The following is a 21144-nucleotide window of genomic DNA, read 5'->3' on the forward strand; positions in this document are numbered from 1 at the left end:
GTGCAATCATTCTAACATGCTTTTATACTTGTACCTTACATGAAACATGACAATTTGATTCACATGCTATTATGATCGAGTCTTAACGAGCCATAGGACTACTTGAACACTTTGACCTATCGTGTTTACCGTTATTGATACAAACCTATTTGTTTAGGTCAAGACTAGCATTCGTTCTTGCACACGTATACTTGTTGAAGTACTTTTACATACGTGCACTCAAGGTGAGATCATAGTCCCACTTTTACTCTTTTGAACTTACATTTGGGATGAGAAAACATAAACGTTTCTTTTTACTAAGTGAACACAAGTACAGGAAGACAAACATTCTACATACGAGTTTGAACAAAAATCCTCAATTCGATTATCATTAGTTACACTTGCCGGGTGTAAGCGAGAACTTATGTTATATGGCCATATGGGTTTGACAAACCCTCATTCAAACGGTTCGCTACCGTTTACGAATGAAATATATTTTCGAGAAACAGTGTATGTTCTAACACTATTGTGATGGGGTTCTATGAAAGGAATGTTAAGCATTGATAATTGGGTGCTCGTGAAACAAACTTTTGAAATGTATTACTATTATATCAATGTTACAAATCTTGTGGTTCACTTGTACTTACTTACTTAAACCTATGATTTCACCAACGTTTTCGTTGACAGATTTTTATGTTTTTCTCAGGTCCTTGAACGTTTTGTGATACATGCTTCCGCTCATTACTTTTGATACTTGCTTGGATGTCGAGTATATACATGCATACATGGAGCATCTTTTGGCTACTTTTAAATCATGTCGCATAGATTTCAATTGTACTTATAACTTTGTAACGTAACTTTTGGATGAACGATTCTTGTAAACTTGGGAACAAATCTTAACTTTTGAAATGAATGCGACATATTTTCGGTCAAACGTCATTTTAAAGACTTATGACCACGTAATAGGACCTAAGTAGTCGGCGCCGTCAATGACGATTTTGCCGGGTCGCTACAGAAAGCTAACATGCTGTCTATTGGAGTTGTTTAACTCTAATAAAATCAGCCCTCTCTAGCTTGGTTATTTTTTATTTATCGATCTTTAAGTGTTCCGAAGGTGTCCTTAAAGAGTTCAAGAGCATTTGGTCTAGATTTTTTTGGTGAGGTGATGGTTCTTCTCGAAAGATTGCTTGTTTAAAATGGAGAACGTCTTGAACTCTTTTTATAAGGAAGGTCTTAATGTAAGTTTGAAGGCGTTTAACTTGGCGTTACTTCAAAAATGGATATGGTGTTTTCACACTAACCCTTGTACTTTATGGGCGCGTGTGATTGTTGGGATTAATGTGATTTAGCGAAAGAGAGAGGATAGATCACACGAGAATGTGATAATAGATATAGACTTTCAACATATTTGTGTTTCAACATCCAACCCCTGGACCTAATGGACAAACTCAAACCACATAGGTATCTCTATATTACGTTGTGTCAGCAGAGTTGAATTTTGTTACAATTCTAATTTGACTAGCACATGCTTTAGTCGTGATGATACTCAAAACCGTTTTATAATCATACTCTACATCCTTCAAATAGACCACCAGTAACTTCAATTACACTTATGAAAGCCCCTATTTTGTTCTCTTTTTATCAGACACAATACGACAAACACTACACCAATTGCTCAAATTATATAGGTAGCAACAAGCAGTAACCTTTCTTGTACTTGTACAACACCTTCATTGCCTCAACCAATTAAGAAAGAACTGGAATACAAATGGAGCAAGAGTTGCAAATAATGCATCGAGTGAAAAATCGCGGTGAGGGGTTCAACGCAAGACCTATCTTATCTTGCTTCTTAAGTCCCTATTTCACCATATATATGTGTATACAACTCCAGTAACTCTAACTTTTAATCCCCGGGTAACGTAATTCATTGATAGAAGGATACTCATTTAGCTGGTTGGGACCAGCAGAGTCATGTATAAATCAACCACATTCGACTGCAACTCGATTCTGTTTTTAATTAACGAAAAAAGTAATTCTGTTGTCGATGATTGTTAGGGATTTACCAACGGGGATAGGAGCCATGGTAAGACTTTCTGGAATCTTCCCAATAGTGATAGTACGAATTACTGTAAGTCTTCCTTGTATCGTGTGAATTTCTGCGGTTACTAGTCTCAAACGGAGAACTGTAAAAGTCAGATGATCTTCGACTACTACTGCTGCAGACGTTTATGTTCGTGTCATCCCACATTTCCTCTTCGAGATCATACTTGGACCTCTGCAATGCATGATGAGGTGTAAAAATTTCATTATAGAAAACAGAGGATGTAAAAAAAGAAGAAAATGCAGACCTTGGTAGAGTCTGAAAGCACAGCATATGCTTCTCCAATCATCTTAAAGAGACTGTCGGCATCAATTTGAATCGATTCAGTTATCGCTTTCCATTGCTGCCCATTACTTCCACTTTCTGTTCTTGCAATAACCTGCCCAGCCTACAACTCACCACAAACTTATTAGACAAAAAAAATGAAAAAAAGTGACAAGTTTGCTTAATATTCGAATTCAAGTCTATTTAATGTAGATATAAACGGCTCTAGTTATTGAATCGACAACAAGGTTCGATTTATTGGCGACTTGACTAACTCTTAAGAGCCTAAATTAAATTTCAGGCAGGATTTAAAACCCATGCAAATTTGATTTTACCATTTTCATGGGGGTGATACTCACACTCCAATTTTTGATCCATACACACTTTTTACCATAAAACTTACAATTATGTTCTTGAATTTATCTAGGGAGTTGAACACTATTATTGTAAATAAGGACATATTTGTAAATTATGTGTGTATGGATCAAAAGCTGGTGTGTGAGTATCACCTCCCATTTTCATGGCGTCTCAATTTTATTTTTAATTTAATTTAATTTTTTAAAAAACTTCTTCCTACTTATTGGCCGGCCGGAGGTCCACTCGGAAGCAATCTCTCTATCAGTCGAATAGAGAGAGGGATGACTTTCTCTACTTTTGAGAGTGTTCACTTTGGGTGGAGAAATGACTTGTCTTTATTCTAGGATAGGGAAATGATTGTCTACAGCTCACCTCCCCCATATACCACTTATGCGGTATTGGGTTTTGTTGTTGTGTTAATGTAGATATAAGATACAAAGCAAACCTTGTCTGGATGATGTCGGAGAGCTGCTTTTCGATAAGCCTTCTTAACTTCCGCTGCAGCATCTGAAGGTTTTATTCCGCTAAAATATAAGCAAGAACAATGAGAACCAAAATATTCTGCTAGAGATAAACTTGGAAATGAAGAAACCGGAAGATTAATTAAAATAAGAACTTACAGAATGAGGTAAAAGTCTAGAGACCGTTCTTTTTTTGCTTTTTCCTCAATAGAAGAAATACGCCGGCGAGCTTTTCGTAAATCTTTCGCGCTACTATTTGTAGTTCTGCCTGGTGTGGCAGACTTCTGTGAGTTCTCTCCTAACTGTACTTCGAGTATGGTTACGAGTCTTTGAAGATCATCAGCTGCATGTTTGTAGTCTCTAATCATCTCCCATAAGGTAGCCCTTCTCGAAAGAGCCTAACAATTGACAAAACAATAACCGTAAAAACCACACATTAATTATCAACCGAATAGTCAAATAGTTTTAAGTATCCGTTTACCCGTTTAACCCACATTTGAAAAGAGATATGATCTAAGTTACAGATAACTGAAGGCTATCTGATAAAACTAGAGTACTGAAATAGCATCATACCTTAGAGTAAGTTCCATCAAGAGCTATAGCTATGCTACAATCTCCAATAGCATCAATAATTTCACCCAAAGATTGGTGTGCAGCAGCACGATTCGAAAAACAGACAGCTGCAAATGGGAGTGATTCGATACTCTTTGATATTGCAGTTGTATAATGCTCCACTGCTTCCATATGCTTACCACTCTGAAAGGCTTCATTTCCTGCATTCTGGTTCAGGTGACAAAAATACTTTGAGTACATTGGCAAACATATGCCGATATGTATAACTTTTGCAACAATAAACCATGAAGATAGAACACTCTTTATCTTGTTAAATCTATCAAACATGATCAAAGTCTAAATCTTACAGAAATAAATAAAACTGTAGTTCCTTAAGAGAAACAAAGGAACATTTTGAAGAATCAGTATAGACTGCAGCTTATAAGGTAACATTTTGAAGAATCAGAACATTTTGAGTTGCAAACTTAGTGATTGGTTGTACTTTATGAGGTAAACATTTGGTGATGGCTACAAGGAGATAAAACACAACTACAGAATCACCACATTATTAACCTAGACGGGTATAAATGCTTATAGGTAATGAATAAAGTCTGATCATAAGGAACAAGGGCAGCATAGGCATCAAGAATCAGAATAAACTGTAGCTTAGATATTACTTGATGCATAATACAGTAATATGTAAGCAGCTGTTCACATTACCATATTAAAATGAAGTTCATACACATTTGTGATTATGTGATTCAAATATCTATTGATATAAAAAGCAGTAGCCAAACTCCAGTATGTGTATGTCCTTTGGGTTCAAATTGTAATTTTCTTTCCTACAAACTTTTAAAGTTTTGTACTCTTACGCTCGTGGTTCAAAATAATGACAAACAAGGTCAACCATCACAAGTTTTCTACATCTTCAGCTCAATAAAAAGTTCCCATTAAAAGCTCTGAGTGATTTGGATAATTTATTGAGGACAAATGAATCTGTCCAGTTCAATTGCAATTCACAAGATACATGGAAATGGCGTTTTAGTATCGATGACAGGTTCACTTCTAAACAGCTTGCCCAGGTAATAGACGAGAAATGGTTGCCGTCTGGTAACCAAGCTAATGCTATAGCTCGTAATAAATCAGTGCCTCAAAAAGTTTGGATCCATGCATGGAAAGTGAATCAAAAAAGACTGCCGGTTCGTTTGGAGCCTGATAAAAGGGGAATCGATTTAGACTCTCTACTATGCCCTATCTGTGTAGATGAAATTGAATCAGTTGACCATTTGTTATTTAAGCGTAATAAAGTGGCTGAGGTATGGAAGATTTTTCTAAAATGGTGGAACGTCCCTGATGACAGACTACATTCGTTTGATCCAATAAATAACGATTCATTATGTTCGGATTTTTCAAAATGTGAAAAGTCAATTTGGGAAGCGGTTAAATGGGTATGTTCCTATTTCATATGGAAGGCAAGGAATAATAAGGTTTTTAAAATAAAGATTGGATACCGACAAAGATTTTAGCCGAGGTTCAATGTGCAAGTTTCGGATGGATCTCGAAGCGCAACAAGAAGGTTGACTTGGAGTGGCATCAATGGTTAATTAACCCAAGTTCGTACGTGGCTCCACTAACTACTCGGTCGGGGATTGGCTAATTTACTTATGTTTTTTCTTATACACATGTACATAAATTCATCTAGTTTAGTTTAGTATAATTTGTCGTTGATCCATATTAGTTTAGGTCGCTGGCCGCTGGGTACTTATGATAGTTTGTATTTGTACAGTCGTTGTTGCTAGTAATATATACATGCTTGCATTTAAAAAAAAAAAAAAAAAAAAGTTCCCATTATACCTACGAAATTCATGCTTAAAGGATTTTATATATTTTGAAGGGCTATTACATGCAATATATTATATGTAGAATGAAAAGAGAAATCATGTGAGCAGAGCAAACGAAGCCTAAAACAAAAGTTGTTATTTACCAGCTAAGAACACATGACAATAAATGTATACTTTCTTTCACATTCGATTAACTAACAGATGTGCAGCTTAGTAGGCAGTAGTCATACCTTGCAGTGTAAAAGCTCACGTATAGTAATAGCCAAATGAGCTAATGACTCCTCAGAGCCCACAGTCCTGTCCCTACACCATATAATTTAGAATAATATCAGTACCTAACTTTAGTTGGTGTTCCCTAGCAAATAGGGTGACAGTCTTCATTATTGTAATGATAAAATAGTATGCATTACTTGTCTATTGTAGGTCTCAGTCGCTCATGTCTCTCAATATAGTCGAGAGCTATTTCAAGCCTACCCAAATAAAAGTGGGATTTGGACAGCATGTTCCACCTCCAAAGCTTTATCGTTGTATTTGTTCCATTTTCAAAATTCTTTTCGGCTAAATCTAGAGTTTGCTCACACAGTTGAACCACCTCTTTATGCTTCCCCAACTGTTAGACCAAATCAATGCAAACCAATTAATCACTTAATTAACCAAGCATAACTAATGAAAACCATAAAGCAAGTAGAGTATAACAGACCACAAGGAAAGTATCCCCTTTCATTTTTAATAGATTCTCTGAATAGCAGCTTATGGCTAAAGCATCGACAATAATTTCCAACGCATTGGTTGATGACTCGTAGGTTTTTTGTGCAAGAAGATCTGAAGACAGCTTTAAATACTCAGCAACTTTCTGCCATGAGAAGAAAAAATGGTTAGGAAAGATTCTACAGATTCTCAACCTATTCATTGAACTGAATTTATGAGCTATATCCAAAAACAAATAACTGTTGCAATCAGTAACCCAAAAACCAATTAGAAATTAAGATCTTTAGTCCACAGTAACCTTACAAAGACACCACACATAAATCACAGAAACATTGCAGTGACTATTGAAGACGCGGTGAAAGATACAAAGCTACATAAAATATATAGTTACCTGTGCGTTCTGCAAGCCATCGGCAGCTTCAATTGCTATTCTCCGATCCAAGATAAGCGTAGACTCCAAGCATTTGTTATAATAGTAGCTTGCATCCTCTAACTCTCCTAGAAGTAAATGGCAACTACCAAAGAAAAATGATAAAACGTTTTCATCCCTAAAATGCAGAGTACCAAGGTACCTTGCAACTCATAAAAACAAAACAAATCCAAATGAAACAAACAAGATGTCAAGTCGTTCCAATAAGTTATATGTTGCATGATATGAATATATATTTCTTTGGTACACTAAATGAAGCCACCAATTCCCCACAGAAGACGTTCTACTGATCAACACCAAAAATTGTGCATTGCATAGCTTAAAGAACAGCACACTAGGACCCACCAACTCAACTCATGACATATATAAAGGGTCGAGCACACCCATCAAGCATATCCATATATGGACTTAAAGTACAACTATCAGCTTTCATATAATTTAAAAAATATGTATAGTTATTATATGGATATAAATATATTAGCACAGTAGTATGAGCAAACATCAAATCAATACTTTTCATCTAAGCAGTTACATATTTGTTGTTGCCACATGTAGAAGTACTCGTTTACTTTTAGAATGACCATAAAAATATATTGAACATGTGAAGTAATTCTTAGGCATATCCACTAAGTTTGCAATGCAAACGAACGTTATGTTCAATGTTATCGAGTTGTAATGTATGAGTTAAGACGCGAGACGCCATATGCTAACCAAGCTAATGAAGATATTAGTACAAGATACAAAGTCTAAACACTTGAGTCAGATGACTAATCTACGGAAGTAAAGTAAAGGCCAGGTTTTAGTGCCTGGACAAACAGAGTAGGTATGATAAAATGTTTGATGAATGGTCAAAATTAAATTGAAGATTCAACTAAAACGGGCAAATAGATGAAAAGAACTACATATCATTAAGACAATGTATGTGTTAATGCATGTCGTTGCTTTCTCATGACACTCGCACAAACCTAACATTAAATATATTCAACTTTTATATCAACTAGTGAATCAGAATAGAATCAAACAAACGGAAAGGCACGGAATATAAATAGCAATCAGAATATTAGAAGTTAAAATGCCCAACTATGATGATCTTACTACACGGTAAGCACTAACCAACGTCTTTTATAGCGAGTTTTCAGTTGAAGACGATTAGTGGATGTAGTCATGTAGGATTGGTCCACATCATAAACAGGAATCATAACACCGTTAGCCATCCCAAGGTAGCCCAGTGGTTGGGGCCCTGACCCTGACATTATTGCAAGAGATCCTAGGTTCGAATCTTGGGGTGGCCTCGAAAGGGTTGGAAACAGCCAGAGAGTATTCCCGAGTACTGGGTTGGATTACTCGCCCTCTCGGGTAACGGGAAAAACCTTAAAACTTTTTTCTTTCACGTCATATTGAAGTAAACCTAAGAAATACATAAAAACCAGGGAGGCTATAAACTTCTCATACAGTAAGATTTAGCCATTTATGACGTTTCCTATCCCAATCAATTTTCATGTTACCTTAGAAAGTTCCAGCTATTCTGCCATACAAGTCAGTCACTCACTCACATAAATCAGTTAATTAGGAGTATGTTAGTTTGTATTATGATACGGGAAAAATCAAATCATCTCAGATAGCTATGGGAGTTTAAGGATAGAATCGCAAAGAACGAATCAGATAATAGGCATTACATACAAGACAGACAAAAAACTTACTTTGCTGATCTCAAGTTGGCCTTGACAAAATCGGGGTCTAATGAAGCAGCCATTCGACAGTCCTTTAGGCCTTCCCTCAACCTTCCAAGAGCCATGCGTGCAGCTGCACGATTACTATAGCACAAAAGAAGAGGCTCTAGACAAAATCCAGGTGTCTCGGTATTGGGTATTGAACTAATACCCATTGAATAACAAACTTCGGCTTCTGATAAATTGCCATTTTTATAAGCCTGGTTTCCCCTGTAAAAAATAAACTTTTCAAAAAAACGACAACAAATAGAGTCTGAACACTATCGCATATAGGAAGCCAAGAAACTTAAGGTATAGAATTGTGAAATAACAAAACAAGACTGATAATATAAACCTTTTTCTCCATTTTTCGCATTCATCTTGATTGGAAACCTCTGCATGGCCTCCATTAGCATGTTCATAAGATGCACTAGCTCCGCTCTTGTAATTTATGGATTCTGAAACACAACCTGTTTTCAACTTATATTTCTTCTGACGAGGTCGTTGTCTCGCTGACACATTACCATCAGCAAATAATGTACCCGAAGATGATGAGAAACTTTTTACACCCAAATTTTCTGTAGTATCAACATCATCTTCATTTTTTAGAATTTGAGAGGTTGCAGGGTCCATAGTAGTTGGGTCACAATTAGCAACACCACAAGGGGATACATCCATTGGTGAACATCCAGAAGGTTCTTCAAATGACGAAGGAACTTCTTTAGATAAAGAAGTAAGACCACCCTTCTGACGATTTTTTCCTTGTTGCCTCAGTTTTGCCTTCGTCTTTTTTATTTTTCTCAGCCCAACAGAATTAGTTTTACTAAATTCCAGCTTCTTACCAAAAAAAGGAAACATATCTACTGTGAAAGAATTTGCCAAGTTTATATCTGGCGTATTAAACCCCGTAAATGAATCCTCAAATTCTCCAACTTTACTTGAATAGCTGAAGTTAATGGTTATTCCAGGTCCATTAGTCAGGGGTGCATTACAATAATCAACTTTGGGTACAAAACCAAGACCTGTAGTCGATGACGAAGATGAAGATGCAGCTGTCTCTTTTATCGATTTAGCCTCAGTCTTTGGTTGATCACTCTTTCCCTTTTCTCCACATGATATGTTTCTTTTGTCACTTCCAAACACGAACAAGTTACTGGAACTGGAACATGCATCACCATCAGAATGATTGATCTTATTTGTATTAGTTTCTTTTGTCGGATCAGGGATATTTGTTGTCTTTGTCTCAGTGGATACTTTAGATTGAGCGTTGTCACCAGACACATTGCCTAAATTACTTTTGAAAACAAAATGACTGCTACCATCACGAAAAGAATCGATAGTGTTGTCTTGCTTTGCTCCTTTACTCTTCAAATTACTCATTTCATTATTAAGTTTCTTTCTTCCCTTGAAGCTCGGTGCATTTTCTGTCTGACTTCCAACATGGAAAACCTGATTAACTTTACTGTTTGAAAACATATTAAAACCAGATTTAAATTCTGTATTACTCGCCGAGTGATCTTTCTTCCCCAAATCTTCAGTTGCGGTTTCATCCGGAGCCAATTTAACAATTTTCTCTTTAAATTCATCTTTTTGGTGATGCAAATCTCTCTGAATATCTCTATAATTGGCAGAAAATACAAAATCCACATTTTTAGGTTTTCCACTATTGAAATTATCGCTCTCCTCTCTCTTGACGTTATCATCCAAGGAATTGCCTTCACCCTGTCCCCTTGTTCCCAGGTTCAAGCCAGAAATAGAATCAACCAAACGAGATTCAACCTCACTCGTAAACTTATTGACCTTCACAAACCCATCGACACCTGATCTTCCCATTGTTTCACCAATTTCAGTATCAGGCCCACATCCATGCTTAAAATTGCTTGCATTTTTGTTCATTCCACCATTGCTCATTTTCGCACCAAACACAAAATCCACACCATTGAATTTTTCAAACTTATTGTCACCTGTTTCACTACCATTTCCAGTTTCCCCAATTTCATTCAAATCAACACACTGAAACTTATTTCCACTGTCCTGCACCTGTTCTGAACCCAACTTATTTCCTAACTTACTATTATCAGTAGCTCCGATACTAAATCGCAACATATTAGAATCCAATAACTCACTAGGACTCTCTTTCTCACCATTTTCACTACTAGTAGTTTGCCCTAGACTAGAATTCAACACCGAAACATTATTACTCGAATTAAATACAAAATCGGCACCATTAACTGTACAATTAGCAGGTTTTGTAATCACTGAACCATTATTTAAATGTTTCTTAACTTTCACATGTTTCCTCCTTGATGGACGTGCGGCGGCCATGGTGGCCGCGTCATTTGAACAATCAAAATAAAACGTGTTCAAATTAGAGCTATTATTATTATTGAATTTACCTGAATCAGTAGAAAATTTGAGGACGCTAGGGTTAGGGTTTTGAAAATTCGAACGCTGTTTAGATGCTGATTGATATAGGAAATCTTCCACTGCCGGTGACATGACAAAGATACGTACGATCTTGACGGTGACGTGGAAGATAGCCGTCACGTACTCACGTTGCCGCCGGCGACTGTTGAGAGGCGGTGGAAGGAAAGTTGGTAGCAGTTGAAGTTTCAGAGGTGAACAATTGTTGCTCTGTTTAAAGAAAAGTAAAAGGAGGGAATGTGTAATGTAATCCAAGGGTTATTGTAGTAGGGGGATACAAACTTTGTTTAGTTATTACAGACACAGTAGTTATTAATAGTTAATATCGGATTAAAAATTTAAAGACAAAATTGCACGGTTGGTCCATCATCTTTGTATCAAACAACACCGGTAACCTTTTTCTTTATTTTTGACCTCGTTGACCTTCATCTTTCGAATTGTGACACGGATGACCCCGTCACTAATTTCTGTTAAATCCTTGCCGTTAAGTTAACCCACATGCCTGGCATGTGAGGGCAAATTAGTCTTTTTCTACAAGAACTTCCAGCTGAGTTCTGACAATTGTCATGGATGTTCGCGTTAGCTAATATTCGTTTCTCATAATTCCCGATTCCCCTGGACTCTACTCATCACTCAATATTTTATTTATTACAATTAATTTTTATAAAAATTCGTTAATATTAATGAGTTAACTCTTGTATCCATTAATTTGTTTGAAATTCAAGGGACCAATGAAAGCGTGACATGTATCGCGAAAATCACATGTGATTGAAAAAAAAAATTAAAAAAAAAAATTCGAAAAAAAAATTTCAAAACTTAAAAAAAAAAATTTAAAATTTTTTTTGAATATTTTTTTTACAATCACATGTGATTCTGCATGTTAATCACATGTGATTATGCATGTCAAATCCAATCACATGTGATTGTACAATTTAATCACATGTAATTCTGCAGGTAAATCACATAAATCACAGTTGATTGTAAAAAAAAATGAAAAAAAAATTTAGGAAAATTCTTTTTTTTCGTAAAAAGAAATTTTGAATTTTTTTTTTCAATCACATGTAATTTTTACGCCACATGTCGCGCTGTCATTGGTTCCTTGAATGTCAACTTAATTTATGAATAAATTAATTCAAATGAATCAATGTATCTATTTGTATCTACACTAGTTCAATTTTAGTATCGATGGGCTGTGCACAATCAAAAATGATAACGAGAAAATCGATGCAAGGAACGGAATTCAATAATGAAGGAATCAGTATCTGCTCGGAACGCTTTCGCCGCCGCACACTTTTCTTACGCCGCCGCGTTAAAAGATACCGTCGCTGCTTTAAGTGATTATGCTCAAGGTGAAGTTGAAATCGCTGACCACCGTCATCCGTCGTCCGTCGACGTTGCGACATCTTCAGAAACAATTTTACCCCCTTTTGTTAAACTAACGTGGGGATAACTGAAATAATTTCAAAAATAGAAATTGAGTTTTACGTGTATATAATGTAACAAGCACCTGATTGACCATGGCGCCGACGGAGAGGAACTTGACGGAAGATACTATTCCGTTCAGAAGTTGATCCTTGAGAACTCAACGGTTAGTGTGCCTTTCATATATTTATTTAATTCCAGATCCAACAATAAGTACCCACCGATTTAGTGCTTATATGTTGAAAACCACCGATTGTTTTTTTCTTCTGTTATGATAATGATAAATATAAATATAAATATAAATATATAAATATTATATAATATTAATATTTAATTTAATATGTGATATAAAAGCATAATAAAAATAGATGTAGACTAATTTGCCCTCACATGCTACGCATGTGGCTTAACTTATCTGCAAGGATTTAACAGAATTTATTGACGGGGTCATCCGTGCTACAATTCGAAAGATGAGGGTCAACGAGGTCAGAAATAAAGAAAAAGGTTACCTGCGCTATTTGATATAAAGATGAGGGATCAACCGCGCAATTTTGTCAAATTTAAAAACTATACTCAGTACTTATATTACTTAAAATTTTTAGGTTTTTCTAACCGAAGGTGCTTATATGTATGGTACCTAATGGTTAATATTGATTTTTCTAATAGCGATTATTCAAATTCAAATGTATAATAAACGTAAGCTTCTTAACGACAACTCTAAAAGCACAAATGATTTTATTAAGCATAATCCTTAAATCTATAATTAGAAGATTAAATTTATTTATAGTTTATTTATTATTTAATTCATTATTATATATTATTTATTATTTATTATTTTTATTAACACTAAATCAGAATCTATCTATTTATCTGTAGTTTCTATTAAAGAACTATAATGATGATTTTATTATTTGGCTAATTCTTTTGTTAAGAAAAAATCAAAAAGAAAAAGAAAAAAATCTAGGTTACTTACATAATGTCATTAATCATAAATATTTTATTATTAAAAAAAATTGTACTTATAGTAACTAATTATTTAATAACTTAAATAATTTATTACTCCGTAATTATTATTATTATTAATATATAAATACTCAATTTTAAAACAAACTTTATTATTATTATTATTATTATTATTATTATTATTATTATTATTATTATTATTATTATTATTATTAATTATTATTATTATTATTATTATTATTATTATTATTATTATGGGTTCTCTTTACGGGACTAATTACGTTACATATGTATCCGAACTACATGTCTCAATAAAAGGTTGTAATGTATGTTTTTATGAAAAAGAAAACAATGATTGGGATGAAAATTGAAAAACGGTGGTGAGACAATGAATGTAGTTCATTTATTCTAACCAAGTTAAGTACATCAATATGTTTGTAAAAACAACGACAAGTTTCTTAATCGAACTCCGTAATTCCACGGGTTATTAAACTAATTGACTTTAACATTTACATTCACTTAATACCTAAAACATATCATTAAACTGTTTCGTTTAAATAAATCCGTGATTCCACGGGTCATTTCACTAGTTCAGTATATAATTGTTTGTTTAAGATCCGAAAATATGCTAGTGTTAATATAGGCTTGTCTCAGTATATTAACCAAAATAATTATCTAAAACAAAATATCCGAGTCTTGATTTATAAAAAAACACCTGTTAATATCATGAGATATTATAAAACTTTACAGATACATCATATTAGAGGGATGTAAAAAAGAATTACTCTTTTGAAACATATAAAAATGATAACTTTTAGCTCACATATGCATGTGTCTATAATTGCCTTTCATGCTACCATTAAAAGATGATGATGAAGACAACATGGGCATACCATAAGATGACCCATGAGTGCAGTAACCATCAAAAAATGATAGCTTTTGCCTATGTCTCGGGGTGCTTAACGATCGAGCCTTAGCCATAAACGATTCTGTGGTGGCCATGTAAGCTGGAAAATTTGGCGAATTTGGTAATGTTGTATCGTCTGATTGATCAGGCGATAAGTTGTAGTGTCTTCTTGAATTACACAATATTCGTGGTCGAAAAGATGGTAAATTTTGTTCTTCTGTATTATGTTTGTGCTCTAATCTCAGTTTCTCTGATTGGTTAGCCCTGATCGACGTTTCTTGATACAATCGGTTGTGGGATCTTATGGAAGTCGAATCTTGAACAATCTGATCCTTCTTTGTATCAATTCGCGGGGTACAAATGTCTTGATTCTCTGTATATATGTTAGAGACTTGAACAAATGTAGGCAAACATATTTGATGGACCTTAGATTTGCGCGTGTTCTTTGATTCGTTCAAGATTCTTCGTCTAACAATTTGGCCTCGAATCAAAGCTTGAAGCTTTACTACTCCCCTCAAACCTTTCAATGCTTTCGATGCCTATTTCGAGTTCCAACCACATAAAACTAGTCAAAACAAAGTGTAGTGTCTGTTTTACTTTTAAAAGGTCAGATGTACAAAATTTCGACATTGAATTTGATAGGGTAGTTTTTATAACTTCTCATCAAAAGTTAAAGGTATAAACTTTATGTAATAACTGTTAGCCCAGAAAGTAAAAAATGATGTTATGTACTTCACTAAATTGAAATGAGGTAAAATTGGAATTTTGTAGGTTTGACCCAAAAGGTCAAACCAGTAGTAGTAGTGAAATGATATATGTACCAGATGTGCACGATAAAAAGATTGAATCTTGATGGCTGCAGCATTCTGAATTTTTCTTTCTAAATATTCAGGAGACCTTACAAGCCTAGCCAGCTCAGCGGCTGCATTTGCGGCCGCAACGGCTGCATCAGCTGCAACCGTTATTGCAATTGCAAGTGCTTTTGTGTGTTGTTTCTGAGCCGCCATAAGATGGTTCAATTTTGTATCGGGTGTTTCGAGAGCATGGTAATGGCGGCTCATTTTTAGGATGCTGAAACACCATCTTCTATTTTTTGTCCCCTGAAACCAATTCTCAAAAGGCATAACATAACAGTTTGGTACAAAATATTATGTTCTAGGCGCAAACAAATGGTTGAAATAATATGAAACTCACATTTTTGTCTGTAGATTCGGCCTTGCAGACGAATAATCGCTTTAAGAAACCAAACCAACACCTTTTCTTCCCCATAAGATAGAAATAGACAGATTTGATAGTACTAATGTGTAACAATGTAACATAAGGGAACGTTTCATATTAAAATTTCAACTGAAACAGAATAATTAATGACATTTTGTTTAGGGGACACCATATGGAACTTGGCTTTTGAATATGAAGTGTGTTTTGGCAAGAGATTATAAATAGGCTATTTATAGAGTATGACTTATCTCTCACTGTATATTTATTATATTATCATATCATGTTATAATTATAATGCTTTATATATCGATATCATATTATTAGATTAATAATATCATATCATGATATATTATATATATATATATATATATATATATATATATATATATATATATATATATATATATATATAAATATATAAATTATAAATAATATATAATAGAGTATAATGTGCGTATGTATATGAGGATTGCAACATGACCTTTTTTGGTAGAGACCTTAGGGTGTTTGACTTAACTAATAGAAGATGATTATTTGATTCTTACATTTTTTAAATTGTAAATAGTTAATTAATAGTGTTTGGCAAATATAACCTTATAATTAAAGTGAAAGGAATCTTAATCCATTTCATTGAAAGATGAAATGAAAGTTACAATTCAGAGTACTATATAACTAACTCTAACAATAACCAACTAATTAAATTAAGCTAATCTACATTAGGTAAAATATTTGGCATGCTTAGTGTAAGCACTTGAGATATCCTTTTCTCCAAAGCTGTATACAGAATGAATAGTTAACTTTGTGGAGTCAACATTGAGTGTTGACTTCGTTGACCCTGCATCAGCGTGTAATTCATTTGTTACACCTTTAACACCCCCCCCCCCCCAAGTAGGCAGTGTGAAAGGATCACATGTGCCTAACTTGGACAAACATGTATGAAAAGGTGTGTAACTCAATGGCTTTGTCAAGATATTTGCTGCCTAGGCCTTGGATAGTATAAAAGTTGTTTGAATGATCCCAGCTTTGACCTTATCTCTCACAAAGTGGCAGTCTATTTCAATATGCTTGGTTCTAGCATGCTGAACAGGATTAGAGGCAAGATTGATAGCTGATTCATTGTCACAAAATATCTTGATGGCAGTGGAAGTCTGAATCTTGAAATCTTTCAACAAACATTTCAACCAGGTTAATTCACAAGTACAGTCAGCTAAGGATCTGTACTCAGCCTCTGTAGAAGATCTTGAAACCACTGTTTGTTTCTTGGATCTCCATGAAACTAAGTTTATAACGACCCGTCCTAATCCATCATGACGAATACATTACATTTGGTTACATCGCGAGGTACTTGACATCTATATAATACAATTTTACAAACATTGCATTCATTTTTAAAAGACAAACTTTCATTACATCGAAAGTTGACAGCATGCATACCATTTCATAATATATCCAACTATAATTGACTTAATAATAATCTTGATGAACTCAACGACTCGAATGCAACGTCTTTTGAAATATGTCATGAACGACTCCAAGTAATATCTCTAAAATGAGCAAATGCACAGCGAAAGATTTCTTTCATACCTGAGAATAAACATGCTTTCAAGTGTCAACCAAAAGGTTGGTGAGTTCATTAGTTTATCATAAACAATCATTTTCATTAATTTAATAGACCACAAGATTTTCATTTCATTTCTCATAAACATCATGCATCTGCATAAAAATCATTCATATGGATTGAACACATGGTAACCGACCTTAACAAGTTAACAAGATGCATATAGAATATCCCCATCATTCTGGGACACCCATCGGACATGATAAAATCGAAGTACTAAAGCATTCCAAATTCCAGAATGGGGCTTGTTGGGCCCAATAGATCTATCTTTAGGATTCGCGTCAATTAGGGGTGCACTAATTCTCAAAATTAGTGATGTTCCCTAATTCTTAGATTACCAGGCTAAAATGGGCATATTCGGCTTCGATCCATTCAACCATATAATGTAGTTTCAATTACTTGTGTCTATTTCGTAAAACAGTTATAAAAGTAGCGCATGTATTCTCAGTCCCAAAAATATATATTGCAAAAGCATTTAAAAAGAGAGCAAATGAAACTCACAAAACTGTATTTCGTAGCAATAATGCATATGACGGCACTTGAACAAGTGCAAGGTTGGCCTCGGATTCACGAACCTATATCCATTATATATAATAAAACATATAATGACAATAAATCACGTATTATATAATATTTACATATTAATAATTATAGTTATAAAATAGTTATAGAAATCATATAGTTGCGATATATTTATTAATATCATTTATTAAATTTTTATTAGTAGATTTTAATATTAATAGTTCTAAATGTATTTTAATTATTATATTTTTATAATTTACCATTTATTATAATATATTAAAATTTTAATTATTATTATATATTAATGTTTTATATTTAATATAATGTATTGCATTCATATCTATATAATTATTTTGATATTCTTGATATATATCATTATACATATAATATTAGTATGTATATGTAATATAAATATATATATATATATATATATATATATATATATATATATATATATATATATATATATATATATATATATATATATATATATATAATATTATCAATATAATTAATGTTTGTCGTAATATTTTAAAAATATATAATAATATGTATTTTTAAGAAAATTTATGATATATGTAATAAACTTATTTATTTATTTGAATATTATATGATCTAGTGATTATAATAATAATAACGGTAATAATGATAACAATAATAATAATGATAGAAATAATAATAATAATTTTAATATTTTTAATATAAATGATAGTTTAAATAATAATGATAATTTTAAATAATAAAAATGAAAATAATGATATTTTTATCAACCCTTCCACATTTGCATTATATTTACCTCATAATTATAATCATAACCATATTCTTATATTATCATCATCATGATCTTAATCATAGTGACATATTCCTGATCATATTTTACTTTCATTTTGTCAATAACCATATTCTAATATCTCGATATTTAGATCATAATCATAATCACAATCTTTTTAGAGTATTATTATTATATAAGTGTTTGTGTTTGTAAACTTATTATAACTACAAATTACTTCATTTATTTATAGTATAATTAGCATATTTTAAATCTTAAAGTTTATGTTTATACTTCATCATCTCATCGATCATTGTAATTCATCATCATATTCATCACAATCTTATTCATAATCGCGATAACACAATCATCAATTAATAATAAAACTTAATAATATTAATAATACTCATAATCTTAACAATAATAAAGATTATACCTAACCAACGTGATTGAGTGTTAAAATCATGAGCCCATAATTTAGCCCGATAACCAGCTTGATGGGCCTACAGCAGTCCAACACTTGCAGCCTTTTGATTCAAGAAAGGAGTCCAACACAGGTATACGGATTAGTCTGGTACACAGGATGTGAGGTTTTTGGTTTGAACATAAAACAGGAGTAAACGGCAGGTATTTACTCCGTTTGCTTTGAGGCTTGATCGAAACAGGAACAAAATAATAGCAATAGCAGTTCATGACTAGTAATAGTTCGAGGGTTCTACGGATTAATAACAGGTTTAATTTCTTTTAACCTTTCGATACCTATTGTCTACTTCATAAAACACAGACTCCAAAAATTGGAACTTCAAATTCGAACCTATTAATTGTTGAAAAACAAATCATGGAATAAGCAGCTATAAACTGCGATTACCATCATTTGTGTATGTGTCAAAGCCAAATCAGAAACATAATATGAAAAATTGTCATTTACAGTCCAAACTCCATGAAGAACACCCAAATCGAAATTTAAGAATTAGACAATTTCATAGCATGATTTCTGAATGAAATACGCTTAGAATTATCTTATAAAGGCTCGTCTCTCATTAATTTAACAAGAAATTTACTATATTCCACGAATAAAAAATTTGACCAAATATGAAGGAAGTTTGACCTGTCGAATTAGTGATCAATTCTTCGAGTTCGAATCTAAAATTATGCAGAGAGCTTCGTGAGATGATTCATAATAACTCTGCATTATTACATTTTGATAATTGGTTCGGAATTGAATTATGAATTAAAACGTACCACGAACTGAGAAGTCGAGTTTTCTTTTCTTAAAATTTCTGCTGTATCTTTCGAATAACAGCAGCCGAGATCTTATATTGATCCAGGATTAAAGCGATCGAAGTTTGTTTGTAGTGTTGATTGGCCGACAGTAAATCACGAGCAGAGGAATAAATGAAAAAGGATGAGAAAATAAATACAGCAAGTAGGGAAAGCAGATAGAGATATATACTCACTTTATTTTAATTATTTGTTTTTATATATTATAATTACTATTAATAATAACTAATAATTATATTAATAATAATAATAATTATTATATTAATAATAAAAATAAATAATAATAATACGATCATAAAAAAAATGATAACAATTATATTATAACGTTAATAATAATATTTTGTATTATTTTCTATTAATAATACTATAAGAATAATAATAATATTAATAATAATAATAATATTGTTAAAGATAATAATAATAATGTAATAATATTGTTAATTAACAATGATGATAACAATAATCATAGTAATACTAATAATAATATAACAAATTACATGTAACAAATTTTTACATCTATATATTATAAGTTTTAAATAATATTAATCTTAATATTTATTTTAAAAGAAGTATTAATAATAATATTAAAATAATAACCATATTTTAAATTATAATTCTTTTACTATATTACAATTCATTAATTATATAATGGTTTAATAATTATTATATAATATAAATAATTGAATATTTATACCTTTTATATATATTATAATATACATCTAACAATAAATATGTATAGAAATCATATGTTTATATGTATAGATTAATAACAACTTAATTATTATATCGTTTATTATTTTACAAGTTAGCTCTTACAATTATTTCAAATTATTATATATATACCTATATTTATGTTTATATATATATATATATATATATATATATATATATATATATATATATATATATATATATATAATATTTTTATTTACAAACAATTGTTCGTGAATCGTCGGGAATGGTCAAGGTCAAATGAATCCATGTAAACAGTTCAAAACTTTTTGAGACTCAACATAACAGACTTTGCTTATCGTGTCGAAATCATATAAAGATTAAGTTTAAATTTGATCGGAAATTTCCGGGTCGTCACAAAGTTGGACCCCAGAAATACACAATAACCTGATACAGATCTTCTAGAAATGGGGCAATTTGCCCAATCACTGTCACAATATGCTGTTAGAGTAAAATTTGGTACCTTGGAAAAGAAGATACCTTGACCTGGACTTAGTTTGATGTATCTAAGTACACGTGTTAATGCTTTCATTTGAACCTCTGTTGGTGAGTGTGTAAACTGACTTAAGGCTTGAGCTGTAAAGGTTAGGTCAGGTCGTGTGATAGTCAAGTAAATGAGCTTGCCAACTAGGGTTCTATAGAGTGTGGGATCTTTTAAGGAGGGTGATGTTTTTTTTTATGTAATTGAACCTGGGGATCTAAGGGTGTTGTTGTAGGTTTAGTATTGATGAGGCCTGCATGTTCTATGAGGTCTAGAGCATATTTTCTTTGAGTGAGTGCTAAACCATCTGTTGTTCTGGTAAATTCAATGCCTAGATAGTAATGGATTGGTCCTATGTCTTTAATACTGAATGTGGAATCTAGCTTGGACTTTATGTGGTTTATG

At 32.7% G+C, this 21144-nt stretch overlaps 2 protein-coding genes across 2 annotated transcripts; both read right to left on the reverse strand.

Moving 5' to 3' along the window:
• Window positions 1–1439: 1439 nt before the first annotated feature.
• On the reverse strand, window positions 1440–11051 carry LOC139851875 (uncharacterized). Its single transcript, XM_071841057.1, has 11 exons — window positions 8758–11051; window positions 8394–8633; window positions 6655–6778; window positions 6256–6408; window positions 5966–6165; window positions 5786–5858; window positions 3736–3942; window positions 3322–3560; window positions 3147–3225; window positions 2328–2468; window positions 1440–2254 (listed from the first exon to the last, which is right to left on the reverse strand). The coding sequence occupies exons 1-11, from the start codon at window positions 10899–10901 to the stop codon at window positions 2039–2041; spliced, it is 3816 nt and encodes a 1271-aa protein (XP_071697158.1). The 5' UTR covers window positions 10902–11051; the 3' UTR covers window positions 1440–2038.
• A 2979-nt stretch (window positions 11052–14030) lies between these two features.
• On the reverse strand, window positions 14031–15387 carry LOC139853076 (protein IQ-DOMAIN 11). The gene is made up of 3 exons (XM_071842441.1): window positions 15313–15387; window positions 14940–15218; window positions 14031–14657 (listed from the first exon to the last, which is right to left on the reverse strand). The coding sequence occupies exons 1-3, from the start codon at window positions 15385–15387 to the stop codon at window positions 14031–14033; spliced, it is 981 nt and encodes a 326-aa protein (XP_071698542.1).
• Between the last annotated feature and the right edge of the window lie 5757 nt (window positions 15388–21144).

This window comes from Rutidosis leptorrhynchoides, chromosome 6, assembly GCF_046630445.1.
Source record: "Rutidosis leptorrhynchoides isolate AG116_Rl617_1_P2 chromosome 6, CSIRO_AGI_Rlap_v1, whole genome shotgun sequence".
NCBI classification, from domain to species: Eukaryota; Viridiplantae; Streptophyta; class Magnoliopsida; order Asterales; family Asteraceae; genus Rutidosis; species Rutidosis leptorrhynchoides.